Source organism: Lepidochelys olivacea (genome assembly GCF_965140295.1).
Source record: "Lepidochelys olivacea isolate rLepOli2 genome assembly, chromosome: 20".
NCBI lineage: Eukaryota > Metazoa > Chordata > Testudines > Cheloniidae > Lepidochelys > Lepidochelys olivacea.
In genome coordinates, this window is record NC_140430.1 from 4,981,438 (window position 1) to 4,997,052 (window position 15,615).

Sequence of the window (15,615 nt, forward strand, 5' to 3'; positions counted from 1 at the left end):
GAGTCAAACTTTCTACGTTAATTGTGAGTGTGAGCAGAACCAAGAGAGAGTGATGGAAAAGGGCCATTACGCCATTCCACAGCCACAGAGTTCATCAGAGAGTTCAGCACCTGCCCCAGAATTGTGCAGCAAAATTTAAGCTTGCATTAAAACAAACAACCATACATCCACCCCATCAGGCCTGATTCTCCCCAGCCTTTCACCATGTGTAGTTTTCTATACCTGTGCAAGGTAAGGGTATGTCTACACTATGAGCCTGTGACAGCCTAGCTCCACAGTGTAGACACAGGTTACACCACCTCCCCACGTCCTTAGCTACTCGACAGCAGCCCTCTTCCATCAACATAGCCACATCCATGCTGGGGTTTCTGTTGGTATATCTGTGTCGGTCAAGGGTGTGCTGATGTAACTTTTTTTTGTAGACCAAACCTACGTGTAAGGTGTTCTCACCTTTTTCTGATTTCGCAGCATTTTACACTCTGCATAGGAATAAACTGCAAAACAGGACCAAATAGGGCTGCTACTCTGAGGAACAAAAAAACCAGGGACAACTGGGACGTTCCTGAGCCCATAAAACTGGGCAGCTGGCAGTGTGTATTGGGTAACCTTGCAGATTTTCCAGGCCCCCTATCTTAAGAAAGAGATAGTCTTGGGAAAACCGGGGCAGGTGACAACCCTAGGCCAGTCACTTCTGCCCTGCCCAAATCAGAACAGTAGCATTTTGCAGGGGTGAAATGACTGCACAAGGTGCTGATCAACAGACACTTGCGTCCATAAAAGGTCTAATTTCATTGCTACCCTGCAGCTCAACCAGTCATTTGCACCATTTAAAATGCTACCAAACCAGAACTTGCAGTGGTGTAAATGACCGTATAAGGGATGGGGTCAACAATGAACTATGGCGGCGGTGGTACAAAGCAGAGGAGGCTCAGGCCAGGCTCTCCAGCATCTAGCCAACTCCTATTAACCCTGGAACCTAATGATGGCAACATGACTACGCATTCTGCAACCACTATGGGGCATACTGGCACAAGTGGGCAGCAGGCAGCTGCAGAGCTGCAACCCAAGCCCCATAAGTGGGGAGGGCCCTTCGCGCCATGGCAACACCCTCACCTCCCACTCGCCAGGGCCCCTCTACCACCCAAGCTCTGAGGCGCGCCCTGGTTCCCCACTGGGCGCACGCGCAGGAAGACGCCCAACGCTACAGTGACAGGCCAGGCGCTAGCACATGCGCATTGACATAAGCCCGGGAGGGCGTCGTCCCGTTTTGGCGCATGCGCATTGAGAGCGGGAGGGGGCTGGCGCACATGCGTACTGACTGGCGGCCCACAAGTTTTTTTTAAGGGCGGAGTTTTCTATACGCGCGTCTCCCCCGCCTCTTGCGCATGCGCATTGGCAAGGATAAACCCGGGCGCGGCTTATCGTCACTGAGGGGAGGAACTTTCTCTAAGCCTCGCCCCCGCTTTGACCTGATCTTGGCCCCGCCCTTTTCGTCGCGCGCGCGCGCGCAGTGTGGGTTGGGTGGGGCGGAGAAGAACGGGGCGGGTCAATGGGAGGCGGAGTCTTCCCTCGCCCAACTGCCCCTCCTCTCCGCCCTCCGTGCTCCTGCGCAATATGGTTCCCCCTCCTCGTCCCCGGAGGGGCGGAGCTTCCCTTTGGCCGCGCCCTCCGTCCACCTGCGCGGGTCGCGTTTGCAGGCGCCGTCATAGGGACGCACGCGTGAGCGGGGGCATGCGCAGTGCGGGGAGCCGGCTTGTCAAGGTGAGACTGCTGAGTAGGTGTGAAGGGCCGTGCTGGGGCCCCTGAGGGGAGGGGGCGAAGCGGGGGCGGGGCCTTGTCCCTGCGGGGAGTGTGTGAGGGGGGAGGTTCGGTCCTCCCTGGGGAGAGGAGGCCGGGTGGCCTGGGAAGGGGGGCGGTGGTTGCCCCTGGGGCCTGTGGTTTTTCTGGCTTGCTGGAAGCAGGGCGGGTGGAATGGGCATCTGGCCTGGGGGTGGGGAGGTTTGGCTCTTCTTGGTGGGAGAGGTATGGGGGGGGGGTGTACCTCTCTTGAAAGGAAAAGGAGGACTTGTGGCACCTTAGAGACTAACCAGTTTATCTGAGCATCAGCTTTCCTGAGCTACAGCTCACTTCATCGGATGCATGCCGTGGAAAATACAGTGGGGAGATTTTATATATATACACACAGACCATGGAAAAATACACATTGTAAGGAGGGTGATCACTTAAGATGAGCTCTTACCAGCAGGAGAGTGGGGTGGGGGGAGGTATTTTTTCATGCTTTGTGTGTATAAAAAGATCTTCTACACTTTCCACAGTATGCACCCGATGAGGTGAGCTGTAGCTCACGGAAGCTGATGCTCAAATAAATTGGTTAGTCTCAAAGGTGCCACAAGTCCTCCTTTCCTTTTTGCGAATACAGACTAACAGGGCTGCTACTCTGAAACCTCTCTTGAAAGGGAGGGGGGTTAGTTCTCTGGGGTGAGAGGGGTGGAATGCCTCTGGGCGGGGGAGTGCAGGTGGAGGAGGCATGGGGGGGGCGTTTAAGGAGGGTCTTTGTCCCTCTGTGTGGATAGGGGAGGGAATAAAAAGGGAGGGGCATACCTCCTGGGGATGAAGAGCAACTTGTCCCTCAGTGAAGGAGGGAATGCTATCTGATCATGAGCCCTGCTCTTCCCAACTTTCCTTCTAGGACATCCAGCAATTCTTCATCTGTTGCCATGGGATGTCTGTTCTCTCTTGGTAGTAACGTGTCTTCCAGGCAGAGAAGAGAGAATGATGAGGACTTACTAGACAGCAGAGATCGTGAGGAAGACATTGCCAAGTTTCCATATGTTGAATTCACCGGTCGGGACAGCATCACCTGCCCAACTTGCCAAGGCACTGGCTGTATTCCCACAGGTGAACCTATCTGTATTGAAACTTCACTCCCAAAGCATTTTACTCATGGGCTAGAAACCTTCCTTATTTAGGTAAAACTCTTATTCATTTCAGGATCTGGTTCAAAATTTCCCTCTTTGATTTCCAAATCTCTTCTGACGTGTACTTGGCTGCCCTTGATTGTTTCTCTTTCTGCTACTGTTTTAGTTTCTCCTGTTGAATAGAAAAAGTTTTTGAATGAACTTTCGGTGTAGAAAGAAGTGTGCACTGAATTAGGTTTGTACTCATCCCATATCTCCTAACAAGTTCCTTCTTCAAAGCCTGGTTCACTTCCCAAGACCAAAGCTCCTAAATAGTGTTTGAGAATCTTAAGGCACTGGACTAACAAAGAAAAGGTTTCTTGGGCTAGATAGTCTCATAGTAGGGCCATCTGTCCCATAGTGTTCTTTAACTGTCAAGGCAAAGAAGCAATGAGACTGTTTATTCAAATCCATCCAGCTGGTAGCTGTGATATTTGTATTGTCCGCTACAGTCTAGGAAAGCATGTTCCTTCTCATGTTGAGGGAGCGCGATATTAAAATGCATACCCAGAAACCCTTGGCGGCTTTTAGTCATTTCCAGTGCCCTCAGTTTTAGGGAGCTTAGTGCATAGTGACCTTGCAAATGGGTGGAATTGACAAAGCTTTTTCCTTTTTGTCTTCTAGAGCAGGTCAATGAGTTGGTGGCTCTAATACCATACAGTGACCAGAGGCTACGTCCCCAGAGAACGTAAGTTCAAAGAGTCTAACACGTGTCCACTGATCTTTCTCATGAAGAATAAATGCGACTGCTTCTCATTTGGTGCCTGGTTGTACTGCCACAACTAAATATTGCACTGGCTCTGCATTTCCTTTTGTGCTGCCTTCCATGCTCTAGTTTAATCTAAGATAATGCCATCAAACACTTCTTCAGCTGTAACTAAATATTTCCCATTAACTCCCACTCTTGGGGTGTGCATGAAAACCCCATTGCTACTCCAGTTCATGCCTTTTACATTCTTAAAAGAAATTCTGGCTTCTCAACATCAGAAGCACCAGACTGAAAACATTAATGGGGGGGGAAATGACTCTGTGAGTGCCATGTTTTACACTTTTTGGTATACTCAATCCCTTTCTTTTTGGTAAAATGCCTCAGTTTAAAGGGCTGCCAGTTCTTTGAGTCGTTTAGACACCTTATCCAATTTAATCTTATTCATGTAAGAGTAGCACTTATTATTTGTGATATGTTTCTCCAGGGAAGCTTGGGTGCACATTGTCTGATAGCTGGGGGAGGGGTTTATGTATAGCACTTGATATTTTTCCAGGGATCCTTTGTTCTTTCAGTCCTTTTTCTTCTCCTGGTTTTTATACTGCTGGAACTTCATTAGTAACAGCTGGTGATCTAGTCTCTCATTGTATGGGAGGAAACAGTGCCCATTGGCTTTAAACAAACAAGCCAGGACTTTGTGAGAGAGAGGAAGATTGGCCCAGTGGTTTGGGCAGTAACCTAGGACTTGGAAGGACCGAGTTCATTTCCCTGCTCTGCCACATATTCCCTGTTTGATTTCGGGCCTGTCACTTAGCATCTCTGCGCCTGTGTTCTCCACATGTAAAATAGTACAGGGCTATCATTTCCATCTTACAGGCTTGTTGTGAGGATAAATACGTTAAAGATTGTGAGGTGCTCAGATGCTACTGTTATGGGGACCATACAAGTAGCTTAGATCTGTGGTTTCCTCATGACTGCTCCAGAGACTTACTGAGTCCCTCTGTGTCATGGTTCATGCATATGTAAAGTGGGGATAATATGCTTCCTACCTTCCACGGAGCCTTTAAAATCACTTCATGTTTGTAAATTGAGACTCTCCAGTCACAAGTTCAGTATCAGGGCAAAGTGGGTAAAATGTTCATGTCTGTTGCAGGAAGCTCTATGTGCTGCTGTCTGTGCTGCTCTGCCTTCTGATATCAGGGCTGGTGATTTTCTTCCTGTTTCCACACTCGGTCCTTGTGGATGATGAGGGCATCAAAGGGGTTCAAGTTTGGTTCGACCAGAAAAACTCCATTGTCATTCTTGCCATCACGGTAAAGCTCTGTCTAATCCTTTTGTCTTGAGTGAGTTTGCTGCTGAACTCTGGAGGACTCGGATTCTGATGTGTCTTCTCTCTTTCTTGGTGCAGACCACCCTGAGGATCAGAAACTCCAATTTCTATTCAGTCGCAGTAGCCAGCATAGCCAGCCAGGTGCAGTACATGAACACTGTGGTTGGAACCCAACAGATTACCAATGTGTCTCGCATCCAGCCGCTGAGCGACAAACTGGTATTACAGCCTTTCTTGAGTATGCACTGGGGCTTAAGCTGTAGAGAGTATTGAACCATCCCCTACTGCTGGTGATACTGGCCTTTGGAAGTGACCCACAGCCTGATGGGTCCAACTGAAAAAGTTAGATGACTTATGACTGAGGCCCCTGTACTAATGAGCGGGACCTTCTGCACAGAGAGAGACACCCTCCCTTCTTCCTCTCTCCTCCCAGCTTGTGCACTAACCAGATGGGACCCATAGCTACATTAAAATGCAAGTGGTGAGATATCACCAGTGAGGCTTCATATCTTTGACCAGTTCCTTGTGTAGCTAACCACAGCCTGTCCTGGAAATGCAGAATTGGGGTGGGACTAGACAAGAATAAAGAAGTTAGGGCTGACAGGAAAAGAACAAATCTAGAAAGAAAAAAAGCAGGAATGAAGGGTCTACTACATATATTGATGAAAGAAGAAAATGCTGGATAGACACTAGGGAAGTTGATGGTTTTAAATGATGATTGAACGTTGAACAGTTTTTACAAAACTTAACAAAGTAAGTTGGGTGGGACAAGGTGAGTCTGGACAGTGTAGTTAAGAAGTAATTGGTAAGCGGTAATATTAAGATCTACAAGTCTTAATGTCTGCCAAGTGATATGGCAGTGACCAAAAAAAACCCCAACCCAATGCAGCCTTTGGGACCACTATAAAGAAGTGTTATGCCAAGGTAATCTCCTTCTGTTCAGCTATGGTAAGGCTACATCTGGAATGAGTTGTTGGGTTCCAGGGAAAAGATGCTGATAAATAGGAGGAAATCCAAACAACATCAGAAATACTTCTGGGGGTGAAAGGGGCTGACTTTGGAAGAATGATTAAAATAAACTGGTTTAAGTGTCACTTGTGATATGTTGGTTGACAAATATCTGAATGCTGTGAATGTCTAGAAGAGGGAGAAATTTGTCTAAAGGGGTCAAATTAGAGTATAACTAGAAGTAATAGGATGAAACTAAACAAGGGAGAATCTAGGCTAGAAGAGAAACCTTCCTGACACTGAGATGTACAGGCTAACCTTCATCTACACCACAGCTATAACCAAGTCAAGAGACTCCATTTACAGCATTGTTGGGTCCTGTCCCATGACACATTTTAACTGTGGTATTACTCTGTTTCCTGACTCAGCGATGGTTGTGTGGATTAGGCTTTGAATGGTGAAATAGTCTCCTTGCAGCTAGAGTGTCTTATAGCTGGACTGGACAAAGCACAGGAGAACGTATTGTAGGGAATAACCTGACTTGGTTTAATACTGAAGGTCACTTGCGTCTCTAATTTCTGATTTCATTTTACTATTTGCTGAACATGTCTTGTCCTTTTCAGGTGAATTTCACTGTGAAATCCGAGATGGGTGGACCTTTCTCCTATGTGTAGTAAGGATTATTTATTATTTATCTCTGCATTTCATGCAAAGAATCTGCATAAATTGGATATCACTGAGTAAACTGATCTGACTCCTGCGGCTTTATTTAACGAGTTCCTGTTGGTCAAAAATATCAGACCCGACAGGTCATCTGTACCACGCTTTTCAAATATAAAAAAATTGTTAAATGTTAAATGGACAGTTCAGCCAGAGCAGCCCCGAAGCAAAAAGGGAGTTCCAGGCTGCCCAAGAAATTTTAAAAATGCCTTTCTAAAGTTTATGGATCAAACTCTGTTTTAGTCTTTCTTCCAACATGTTTCTCTGTTGGTCTCTTACAGTTTCTTTTGCACATTACCCAAGGTCAAGGTGCATAACATAGTGATCTTCATGAGGTATGTAATTCTTCTTTTGCTCTACTGCACTCTGTTGACTGGAAATAGAATTGCAGTGACAAAATTACAGGCTTATCTTAGACTTGAGTTCCTTCTGTCTGCTGACACATTGGTCAGTCCAGTTCCTTCATTGATTGTGATCACTTGCTAGTTGTGGTACTCCTTCCCAGATGTGCAGATTTGGTCATTGGGATTTGATGTCTTGAGATACCAGCTTCACTGAGATCTCATACTTGCATTTTGAGCTTCATTTGCACCTATCGTCTTCAAGTTTTGGTTTAACTGGACTGTTTCTGTTGCAGTAAAGTTTTACCTTAGCAGGTCACAAACCTAACAGAACCTTCCTCTTTTATCCGGGCTTGGGACTAGCACTGTTGCTTACAGTGTGACAGTTTAACCTGTAGCACTGCATACCAATTCCTTCTGGGAAGCATCCCAAGTTAGTTTCATGTGTCTGGAGGTCTGGCCAGCTGCTAGGAGATATGGCTGTGTAAAGTGTGAGTCACCCTCTGTAGGAGAGGACAGTTGGTGGAAGAACTGGGAGAGGGATGGGGATGGCAAAGCAGGTGATGGTTGTATCTGAAGAAACTTTCAGTATCTGTCATACAGATTCCCACTATGATCTAAGGGCCGAATCTCTAGCTCTGTTTTCATGAGTATTCTGACTGACTGCAGTAGGGCTACTCAGGTGAATAAGGGCTTCAGAGACCAGCCCTGGCTGCAGGCAAAGAAAAGCTGTGTAATGTGGAAGCTGAGTGGGCCTTTAATAATCAAAGGGGCTTAGTTTCTCCTCTATTCTATAAGCAGCAGAGGGGAGGGCTATATGTGCCTATTCCTTGTGCCTTCTGTGTAGCAGTGATTCCCATGTCAGTCTCGGCTTTTGGCATGGGAAATTTGATTCCACTTTTAACTAGGGCACAATGTGGATTGCTGCCTATCTTTAAGAATATGGTGAGTGTAAATTGCAGCAGGCTGCTGGCCCCAACAGCTGTGAAGAATGCAGAACAGTTAAAGCTTAGTTGCATAAATGTGAAAATCTGATATGCACCCTGCAAATTCTGGTAAAGAAAGAAAATGTCCCACAAACTAACAAACATCCCTTATCTTAGTACCTCTATCCCAATGATAAGTGCTGTATAAATGCCCAATATAGTCAGCAGTTTTTGAGGGGAAGGAGATTACTAAAAAGCAGAGCCACTCCTATTGCTGTCTGATATTTTCATCAGCTCTTCCCAGATTAGTGTCTTTAGATTTAAGTGAATTAATTATAACCTGTCCTATCTGAGCTGAACTGAATCTCTCTCTTCCAGAACATCAGTGAAAATCTCCTACATCGGCCATGTGACTCAGAGCTCCTTGGAAACATATCACTATGTAGATTGTGGTGCTAATTCCACAGCTGTCCAGGACCCTCGGCCTGTGTCCACCCCACCTACTCTAGATAGTGTAACCAAAGAGAGGAGGATACTTTGAAGACACCGGAGTCAACTAATTCTTCTCTTGGGGAAGTGATCATGCAGACTGACTTTTATTATAAATTAGTACCTGTAGGCAGGATCACTAGGTAGCTTTTAAATGGAATTAGAGGGATCATGGCTGTCCTTGGAGAAACTTGGAGTGAACAGGAGGTGTCTGAAATCATGTGGCACTTCACATTCATGCATATGCAACTTGGCTGCACTGCTTACGTTTTAGGCAGCGATTTGAGAGCATGTCCACTTGTGATCTAGTCTGATCCTCCCCAAAACGTGCTGAGTTCCCACCCACTTATAACTTGACATTGATCTGGTATTTAGATATTGCAACAAATTTCTTAGAATTGAACCCAGAAGAAATCAAGGAACTGTTTTAAATAATCTTTGACTTAATGAAAGTCAAAGAAGGCTTCAGACTCTGTCATTGCCTTAGTTTTGCTGCTGCTTGGTGGGCTCTGCTCTTTTTTTTTTTTTTGGTCCTTTTCGGACAAAAGTGCTGTTTCAGTGAAACTCCTCTTGCCCCTCATTCTGCTCAGTGGCAGCACACCATTAAAATATGTTATGGCATTTTGTTAGTAGGATTTCTAAGTATAGTCATTCCAGGAGAGAGTGGCACTCATATTTATTCTCTGTAGCTGGAACTTGTGACAGATGCTGGAAGGGGAAATCATTGGAACTAACCAACATGCGTTCTATTTGAGGTGCTGGTTTGCTTACTGACCCTCAGAAAACTTGGTGTCCATCTCCAGTGTATCAAAACCCTGCCGTCTTAGTGATGGCTGTGTTTCAATAGGTGCAGCACTCCGGTGGTGTCGTCATACTGATTTCCTTGTATGGACCATATAGCTCTTGGGCCTTTTTCCTTCATGCAGTGGTTTGAAGCTACTGCTCTAGATATATGTTGTATTGAGAGTTCTTGGGTGTCACTGAAGCTAGGGAACCTATAACTGAGCAGTTTGATCTGTGTACTTGCTGCATTCTTTTAACAGGAAAACTTTGTACCAGTTTGTAAGGGCCAGTATTTTAGAATACCATTTTTGTACTTCTGTATATTTTCGCTAAAGGAAGGGATGTAAAGATTACATATGAAGTATCCTTGTGTAGATTCTCCAGACATTGGCTCACTTTTGCATGGGGATTTGTCTGAGCGCAGACTTGAGCTGATTTCATTTAAGTTAATGGGAATTGCCTGTCTCAAATGCTCATTTTAGAGATGCAGTTTATATCTTAGGATGTATAATAGCCAGTTAACCCTGATACAGAGGGCTAAGCACAATGTATTTTAGTTTTCAATTCTTCACTTCTTATGCAGGACAAATGATTCTGTAGGCTGCTTCTGAGCCAGACTCTTGCACATCATGATTTCAGGGTTCTTAAATTCACTGTAATTCAACTCAGCTTCCCCATTTCTTTTGGGCTAAATCAACCGGCATCTTTCTCTATCCTACTTTAGAGGAAATAGCTATGCTAGTGGGGAGGAAAAACCAAACAGTCAAAATCTGAAAAGGAAACTGATAATATCTAAAATGTTTCATTGAAGAAAGCTTGTTATTATTAGTGTGAAGTAGAAAATGAACCTGTTTTAAGAAAATGTTACTATTGTATAGAATTGCACTTTATGGGGATAATTTGTAGAACTGAATCTTGCTAGACAAATAAAATCTGAGATTATTTACCACTAAGAAGTATCATTTGAGTGGAGTAGTCCCTGGCTCTTTTAATCTCCTGCATTTCTGCCCTGGACTTTGAATACTTTATACTGCAACTGGCCTGACGTGCCACTCTCAACTTCTTAGCTGGCTAATCTATGTATTATCAATTTGCAATACTTATTGACTTGTATTACAGTAGTATCTGGTGTCCCTAATCGTGGATCAGTGCCCCAGCATGCCAGGACCTGTACAAACACACACACAGAGGGTTTACGCCAATCTCTAACTACTCAAGGTGAGGCTGATGTGGGATAGCCTGCTCCTTGTGTCTGCCTACTTTGGTGTTCTTGCACCTTTCTCTGAAGAATCTAGTGCTGGCCCCTGCCAGAGATGGGATACTGGACTAGATGGACCTTGGCTCTGCTCCAGTGTGGGAGTTCCTGTGTCCGTACAGAGATGGTCTGTCGCTCAAAAAGTTTGTAATAGAAGTACTCTAGCATCAAATGTTTTTCTCCTGGATAACATATCCCTTTAATCTGCATTTTGTCCCATTTTTCTTTATGGACCTTACCAAATGTACTAATGTGTTCTGTTCCCTATGAATTGGTGAATGTTAGAGCCCAAACACTGAACTTCAGAGAACCATCTAAAGTACTCGGTTAGTGCAGCAGTGTAAAAGCATTAACTAAAATATCTCCCATTCTGAGGCTGCATGGCCCAGAGTGCGCTATGCCCTGCAGATCAGGGGCAGTGTAAAGTAGGTGCCCAGTGGCATCCAGCTGTTAAGATACCACACTCTGCCTACAGCAAGAAGGGGAAGACTGTAATCCATTCCTGCCACCCACATCTGGAGTCCTTGGAAGGCACTTCACAGATGCAGCAGTCTTCTTTCTAGGTCTCCCCTTGCAGTGTGGATATTTCAAATGTCGTGTGCTCTGAAAGGGGCAATGCATTCTGGGTCACGCAGCTCTACAAACAGGGCTTAAGTTGTAATGAAAAAGATGCCCAGGGCTCAAGAACTTTTTTTTTTTACTTTTCTGACTGACACAGCAATCCCAGAGATGCCAGGGTTGAGCCCTGGCAAACCTCTGCACAAATCTTAACTTATGTCTAAAAATTAGGACTGTCAATTAATCGCAGTTAACTCACGTGATTAACTCAAATTAATTGTGATTACAAAAATTAATTGCAATTAATCACACTGTTCTACAATAGAATACCAATTGTAATTTATTAAATATTTTTGGATGTTTTTCTACATTTTCAATATTGATTTCTGTTACAACAGAATACCAAGTGTACAATGCTCACTTTATATTTTTTATTACAAATATATGCACTGTAAAAATGATAAAAGAAATTGCACTTCAGTACTTGTATGAGGTGAATTGAAAGATACAATCTCTTTAGTGTGCAAGCGTAACTTACAAATGCAGATTTGGGGGGGGTGTTACGTAACTGCACTCAAAAAGAAAACAGCATAAAACTTTAGAGCATACAAGTCCACTCAGTCCTACCTTATTTTGCCAATTGCTAAGAGAAACAAGTTTGTTTACATTGACGGGAGATGCTGCTGCCTGCTTCTTATTTACAGTGTCACCTGAAAGTGAGAACAGGCATTCGCATGGCACTTTTGTAGCCAGCGTTGCAAAGTATTTACATGCCAGATATGCTAAACATTCATGCTTCGGCCATCATTCCAGAGGACATGCTTCCATGCTGATGATTCTCGTTAAAATAATAATGCATCAATTAAATTTGTGACTGTACTCCTGGGGGAAGAATTGTACGTCTCCTGCTCTGTTTCACCCGCATTGTGCATATATTTCATGTTGTAGCAGTCTCGGATGATGACCCAGCGCATGTTCATTGTAAGAACACTTTCACAGCAGATTTGACAAAACGCAAAGAAGGTACCAATGGAGGTTTACAAATCTGAAGTGCCATCGAAAATCTGAGCGGGACGAGGTGTGGAGCATGCTTTTAGAAGTCTTAAAAAAGCAACGCTGATGCAGAAACTACAGAACCCGAACCACCAAAAAAGAAAATGAACCTTCTGCTAGTGGCATCTGACTCAGGTGGTGAAAATGAACATGCGTCATGGACTGCTTTGGATCGTTATCAAGCAGAACCTATCATCAGCATGGAAGCATGCCCTCTGGAATGGTGGTTGAAACATGAAGGGACATATCACTCTTTAGTGCATCTGGCAGGTAAATATCTTGCAACGCCAGCTATAACGGTACCATGCGCATGCCTGTTCTTGCTTTCAGGTGACATTGCAAACAAGAAGCAGGCAGCATTATCTCCTGCAAATTGTAACCAACCTTGTTTGGGTAATTCTGACCAAGAAGTAGGAGTGAGTGGATTTGTAGGCTCTAAAGTTTTACATTGTTTTATAATTTGAATGCAGGGTTTTTTTGTACATAATTCTACATTTGTAAGTTCGACTTTCATAAGGAAGAGATTGCACTACAGTACTTGTATGAGGTGAACTGAAAAATACAATTTTTTTGTTTAACAGTGCAAATATTTGTAATCAAAAATAAAGAGCACTGTACACTCTGTATTCTGTGTTGTAATTGAAATTAACATTTGAAAATGTAGTAAACATCCAAAAATAATTTAAAAAATTAATTACGTTGTAAAACAAATAGAATACCCTTTATTTTAATCGCTTGACAGCCCTACTAAAAATCATAACATATGATTAGGTTGTGATCTAATGACAGTTCCCTCTTCCCAGCTGCCTAACTCTCTCTATCCCAAACCCATGGTACACCTTCCAGCTGTGGAAACCCTTCCAGCTACAATCACACTGTCCCCTTTCCTCAGGACCGTGATAGAGACAAGCCTATAATTTTCACCCATTCTCAGTTGTGTACCTACTTGACCCTTGTGGTATTGAGGAGTGCTAGTTCTTCCAAGAATTTGCGGTCCTGAATTTTTGGGAGGCATTTCTTTCTTTCAGCTGAGCCAGTGGTTACAGCCAGGGCTAGAACCTACACCTTGAAATAAACTCCGTTGCTCTTTTTTATTCAGTTTGTCTTAAGATAAAAAGAAGAAGGAAATTGAATTTAAAAAGCCCTAATTGTGAATTCAGCATAACAGATGAAGATTCAAATGTGAGAGTATCATTTAATTCTAAAGTTAGGGATGATTTTAGCACCATCAACTTGTCCCCACATGGGCTAATTTAGGCTGATAAATGCCTACTGCCTGGGCCAAATTCTTCTCTCACTTAGTGTTGTGAACTCTTGTGGTTTTTATCATGAGGAACTCCGGCATAGTTCATGTTTTTTCTTCAAGCCCCAGTTGGGCTTCAAATTAATAAGACTAGCTTAAACTATGAGATCTTTTTAAAAACAAGGAACTTTGGGTTCTTTTTATTTGCCTTCCGGTTTCCAAACACAGGGTTCAGCCTTTAAATCAACATGGGGCCTACTTCATAGACCTGGGTTCTTTTCCGGGTTGTTCCTATGCCGGCTTGGTGACCTTGGGCAAGTCATGTACCCTTTATGCCTCTTTATCCTCATTTTTATGGCTGCAGAAAGATGCTGACAGCCTTTGAAAAGCACTGTGAGATCTACTGCTGAAACTTGCTGAATAAGAGCTACATAGGATACATCGCCTGAGATTGGTTGGTATAGGGTTAGCTAGAATCTACCTGCAGGCTTGCATATGGTGCCGACATATGAGGATAGCAGCAGCCCTTATATAACCCATGCTAATCAAGTATGGCTCTGTCCCCCTCTAGGGGCTAACCCATGTATAGAGGTTTATGACACTGCTAGAATTCTTTAACTCAGAGGCCTGTGGCTCAGAGCCAGCGCTCATGGCTTCGGTCGTTGCTAACAACCCACGTAAGGACATCTTATTACGCTTACTGGTTTCACTGGGAGCTGTTGCGCTTGTTTTTTCTCTGGCTGTTCATTGTGCATGTCACCTGCTGCCTTCAAACACACTGTACGACACTTACAAACGCTGCTTGCAGAGCTTTGCTGTGTAGTGGTTTCCCGCCTGAGCCTGTCACTGAGTGATGAGTCCACATTAGAAGCATTTGGCATTTTAAAGTGTCTCTTTAAAATATGTATTTTTTTTAAATCAAGCTGGCCGTTTTTAATTAATTTCTTGTGACAACAAATTAAGGCTGTGATCCTGCAAGGCTGTAGTCATGTATTTAACTTGACCCAGGAATAGCTCTATTGACAGCCGTGCAGTAGCACTAACCCCAAATGTTCGAGAATCATGAGTCTGGGCTCAGAAAATCAGGGGACTTAAAAATAATTACCAGTAAATAAATTTGGAGGTTTTTTATTTGCCTTCTGATGTTTGAGACTTTTGGTTTCATTTCAAGGTCTTCTCTACAACTGTGAGTTCTATGCAGTTTTAAAAAAAAATGAAAACTGAGTCTCATGTAATCACTGGAGTCCAGGAGCCATTTTAGTTAAATATTTTTAATTAAAATTTTTTATTTGTGGTGTTTTGGTTTGTCATGAAAGATCCCAGATAAGATAAAACATTATTTAACAAAGATTACATCATCGGGCAGCAATTAATACAAATAAAAACAAATTCAACAATGGTGTCTTTATTTTATTTTTTTTTTAATAGGAAAAGCATTCTATCTTTAGTGTGGACAAATAAGGGAAGGGAGTGGAGTGGGGAGATGGGCTGAGAAAGACAGGGGAACAGAGTTGTTTCACAAGCAGTGTGTGTGAACTCTCTACCACGCTTCAAATTGGTATTGTAAAATATATTTTTTTTTAAAAAGTCTATTTTACATATATAAAGTAGTACATATTCCTTGGTTTGTTTGTTCCAGTCTTCATGTCACCAAAGGGTCATTTGAAAGCAAGGCAAGAGGGGGTAGGTTAGAATTAGCAAGCAGTTTTGGGGGTCAATCCACATGCTTAGTTTTGGAAATAATTGTTAGAAGAAACTTTAACTAGCTAGCACCCAAGTCCTTATTACGGCAAGTGTTTTCATGTATATCCCCTTCACCTGACAGCCACGGCAATACCAAATGTGTAAGACGTAGGGAAGATGTAACACAACATGTCAGATCAACCTTGAGAGCTGCTCTTGGCCTCCCTGGGCCATTACTGGGTTCCCCCGCCTTTCTTTAAATATTCCCACTAAATCTGCCACAGACGAGAGGGAGCATGTGCCCAGAAGTCCCTTGATCAGCACCGTTACCTTGTAGAATTAGTGATTTCCCGTACAGAAATCTCACAGCTTCTGTGTTGTCTGCTCCTGTGATCAGTTTCAAGATTTTTTTTTCCTTTTTAATTTTTTTTTATTTTTATTTTTTTTTTGTATGAGGTAGCTTAAAACCAGGGAAGTTTGAGACTGGACCCTGAACCTTCCTTTATCTTGGTTTGGAAAAAAAAAAAAAAAGTTAACAAACCGAGAAAGGGATGAAGGGAAAGCGTTAGAATGCTGGAACTTCCTACGGAGAGAGACAAAAAATAAAACCTCAGATCAACCTG

General features: G+C 43.5%; 1 protein-coding gene across 1 annotated transcript; it reads left to right on the plus strand.

Moving 5' to 3' along the window:
- Nucleotides 1-1,660: 1,660 nt before the first annotated feature.
- On the plus strand, nucleotides 1,661-10,166 carry TMEM106C (transmembrane protein 106C). Its single transcript, XM_084609934.1, has 8 exons — nucleotides 1,661-1,761; nucleotides 2,690-2,898; nucleotides 3,582-3,645; nucleotides 4,817-4,976; nucleotides 5,072-5,212; nucleotides 6,565-6,614; nucleotides 6,943-6,996; nucleotides 8,307-10,166. The coding sequence occupies exons 2-8, from the start codon at nucleotides 2,718-2,720 to the stop codon at nucleotides 8,467-8,469; spliced, it is 813 nt and encodes a 270-aa protein (XP_084466060.1). The 5' UTR covers nucleotides 1,661-1,761; nucleotides 2,690-2,717; the 3' UTR covers nucleotides 8,470-10,166.
- Nucleotides 10,167-15,615: the final 5,449 nt, after the last annotated feature.